At 32.6% G+C, this 3209-nt stretch overlaps 1 protein-coding gene across 1 annotated transcript in view; it reads left to right on the forward strand.

The window, feature by feature from the left end:
• Positions 1-3209, forward strand: part of LOC111085579 (TATA box-binding protein-associated factor RNA polymerase I subunit B-like) — a 69026-nt gene that overhangs the window by 53025 nt on the left and 12792 nt on the right. The window contains exon 10 of the mRNA XM_022384783.1: positions 1646-1692. Coding sequence (XP_022240491.1) covers positions 1646-1692 — 47 coding nt within the window. The remainder of the gene's footprint in view (positions 1-1645; positions 1693-3209) is intronic.

Raw genomic sequence — 3209 nt, forward strand, 5'->3', positions numbered from 1 at the left:
CAGGGGTTTTGTGTATTCTAATATAGTAATCTGAAAATTTTTTGGTTTTTAAAATGTATATTTAAAGCCTACAAAAATTAATATCTCTTCACCCTCCACTCAGGAGAATAAAGGACACAGCTGCTCATTTTATTTCTGAGTTTACAACTTTTCATTATACTTTGATGATTTGTCATTAGGATAAAGGTAATAACAGATAAGTTTTATTGAAAAAAAAAGTATGTATTTTTGAGGTGAAGAAAGGTATTTTTAATCTTAACATGAAAATTACTTTGCACTTCAACTAGTAAAAAAAGGATTCAATATATTCACAGATAAATATTCAATAAAAACCCTTCCTTAAATAATATGATTTTTTGTGTACAAAAGACTTGTAATGTTTGCTTTAATGTTGATTTAAACATTTTTGAGTTCAGTAGATCTTCAAGGGATAATCAATTTAAGTAAGCTAAAGAGTACCAGTTGATTTTTCATTAAAAATATTATTTCTATTATGTATTTTATTTTGTTACTAAACCTAAAGGGTAGTATTTATAAGAATTCCCAAATATTTAAGTCAGTTTACTTTAGCATAAAGAATGAGTCTGTTCTTGCTGTTTAACTCAGATATTTGACTTGATCTACATGAATGTGTAAGAATATTACTGTAGCCTAAAATAGAAAAATTCTCAGTATTTTATGTGTTGAATTACATAGAAATTTTTGAAAAATACTGAAATCAGTGAAATTTTTCTTTTTGTATTTTAAACTTATGTATGGTTAACTTTTTCTAGCTTAGAACTTTTTGTGTTCCATAAACAATGTGAGATAATGTCCCATCTTAGAAAGCCTCTAATACCATAAAGAACATAATAATAAAAAGCCAGAATATTTTTCAGGAAATATAAACCATTTACCAGTTTAAAAATGCCAAAAGCTAACAACAGAATTCATATACTAAAAACCTTAAATGTTGATGTTCTTGCAAACATGTAACTGTGCATGCCTAAAACTCTTAACTTATGTTAATGAATGTTATAAATCACATTAAAATGTTTATTTATTGTGAGCTTTCAACCTTTATACTAGACTTAACAGCCATCTGAACTTAAATGAACATCATATAATGTTCCAAGCAAGGTTTTATATTGGAATATTAGGTACAGCTGTTTATACTTCTATACACGTAAAAAATTTAATTAGAACTGTTCTCTGTTGACTGAAAGTTTCATGTTATTGGTCATGGTAGTGATAATTGCATATTTTACTCATCAAGGTTGTTAAAAACTCATATGAATGCATTTAGTTATGCTCCATTTGTTATTGTCTTAAAAGAAATAATATTGGTTCAGCAGTTAAGGCATTCAATATGGATGTGTGGTTTAGTAGTTTTTAACATATAGAAGCCATTGAAGGAAACACATTCTGTAGTACTACTTGAGATTCATGTCTCCCTCAAAATAAAAAAAAAAATAATTCTTATTATTCTTGTATTAATCAGTTGTAGTTTTCTAACATTTATTATACTACTTGTGTTTTCTTTTAATTAATCTTAAATGTATTTACACATTTTGAATTCCCTTTTTTATTTCACATTGTTCTATAATATGTCTTTATTTTCCATATGAAACAAGTTTGAACTAATTACTTTTTCATTCTAATGAAGGGAAATGAGCAATCATTTAAAGAAAATTTCCAAGTTTCTTCCCAAAGGTGAGAAAGTTATATAAATATGATTATGTAGTTAGTGTTTAAAATAACTATTTCTTATTCTGGTTCATTACAAACTATATATATTGTTGTGTATCTGCTTGTTTGTTAATTTGCGGTATAAATTCTTTCCGAGAAACTTTAGCGATACAAGTCCTTTCTTCATTAACCCAGTTTATTCTTCCTCGATAAAACTTTTAGTAATACACAGAATTTCCGCAGTCAATATGTTCCTCATTGCTTTTAATTACCTACTTTTATAACATGCTATAAATCACAGTGATTCACACAATTACAGTGCCTACTGTTCACTTGACTCAATTATCTATCTCTCTCTTCGATCCTGCTGGTTTTTCTTGCCAGGCTTATATATATTGAAAAAGAAGGCGTCCCGATCACACTCGAGCTGGTGGGCAAATTCATGATTCTTCAAGAAACTCCAGCGAGCATGCTCCCAGCATCACGCTACTTCTACTGTCGTAATACTGCCCCTTCCTTAGTATTGTTCGTCCCGAACAATAGCCACTTACATTAAACCAATAGATAATTAACAGTAACTTAATTAGATGTACAGAATTTACAAACCCAAAATTAAAATACAACAAAGTCTCTTAATTTTACAGGATGTTTCTTCTTCCGTACTGGTCCTCTTCTCATTGGCTTTTGCTTCACGTGGGGTTCATCTGCTCCATCAGGAAATGACCCATTATTGGTAGCAGTCACATCAGTGATAGTAACTTCATTAATGGCTTCACTGTTCTCCTTCTCAAAACCAGGTAGAGTTTCTTCTTCAACAGTGGCTTTTTCAGGTGACACGTCTTCAGCAGCATCATTTGTTCTGTTGTTCACTTCATTCCAACTGAAATGTTCTGGACCGTGATAACACTAAAGCCTGTTGGCATGCACCACCTTAACTCGCCGACCACATTTTATCCGGAAAGTCACGTTTGAGAGATGATCCACTATGTCATATGGGTCTTTCCATGGAGAAGACAACTTAGGAGACTTCCCTTTGGTCTTCCTGGGATTATACAACCACATCTTGTCTCCTGGTACAAAGCTAACTTCAGTTGATCTCTTATTATAACATAGATTCATGGAATCAGCAGACGTTTTCAAGTTTGAATGCACTTGATGGTGAATATCATCCATACTTTCTGATAACACTTTCACGAACTCTGACAGGCAACTCTTCATAAGGTGGATGTCCTGTTATCAGGTCCACTGGCAACCGAAGTTTCCGACCAAACATCAGCTTTGCTGGAGTTTATCCAGTGGCTTCATGCTCTGCTGTTCTATAGGCCATCAACAGTGGAGGGAGTAAGACATCCCTGTTATCTTGGTGGCTATTACAAAACTTTGCCAATTCCTGTCCCAGTGTCCAGTTGTACTTTTCTACCATCCCATCAGACTGTGGGTGAAGTGGCATTGCTCTGGTTTTTCTTATGCCAAACAGCTTGCAGCATTCATGGAACACAGCTGATTCATAATTACGGCCTTGAACCGACTGCAGTTCGTAT

Source organism: Limulus polyphemus, unplaced genomic scaffold (assembly GCF_000517525.1).
Source record: "Limulus polyphemus unplaced genomic scaffold, Limulus_polyphemus-2.1.2 Scaffold482, whole genome shotgun sequence".
Lineage (NCBI taxonomy): Eukaryota > Metazoa > Arthropoda > Merostomata > Xiphosura > Limulidae > Limulus > Limulus polyphemus.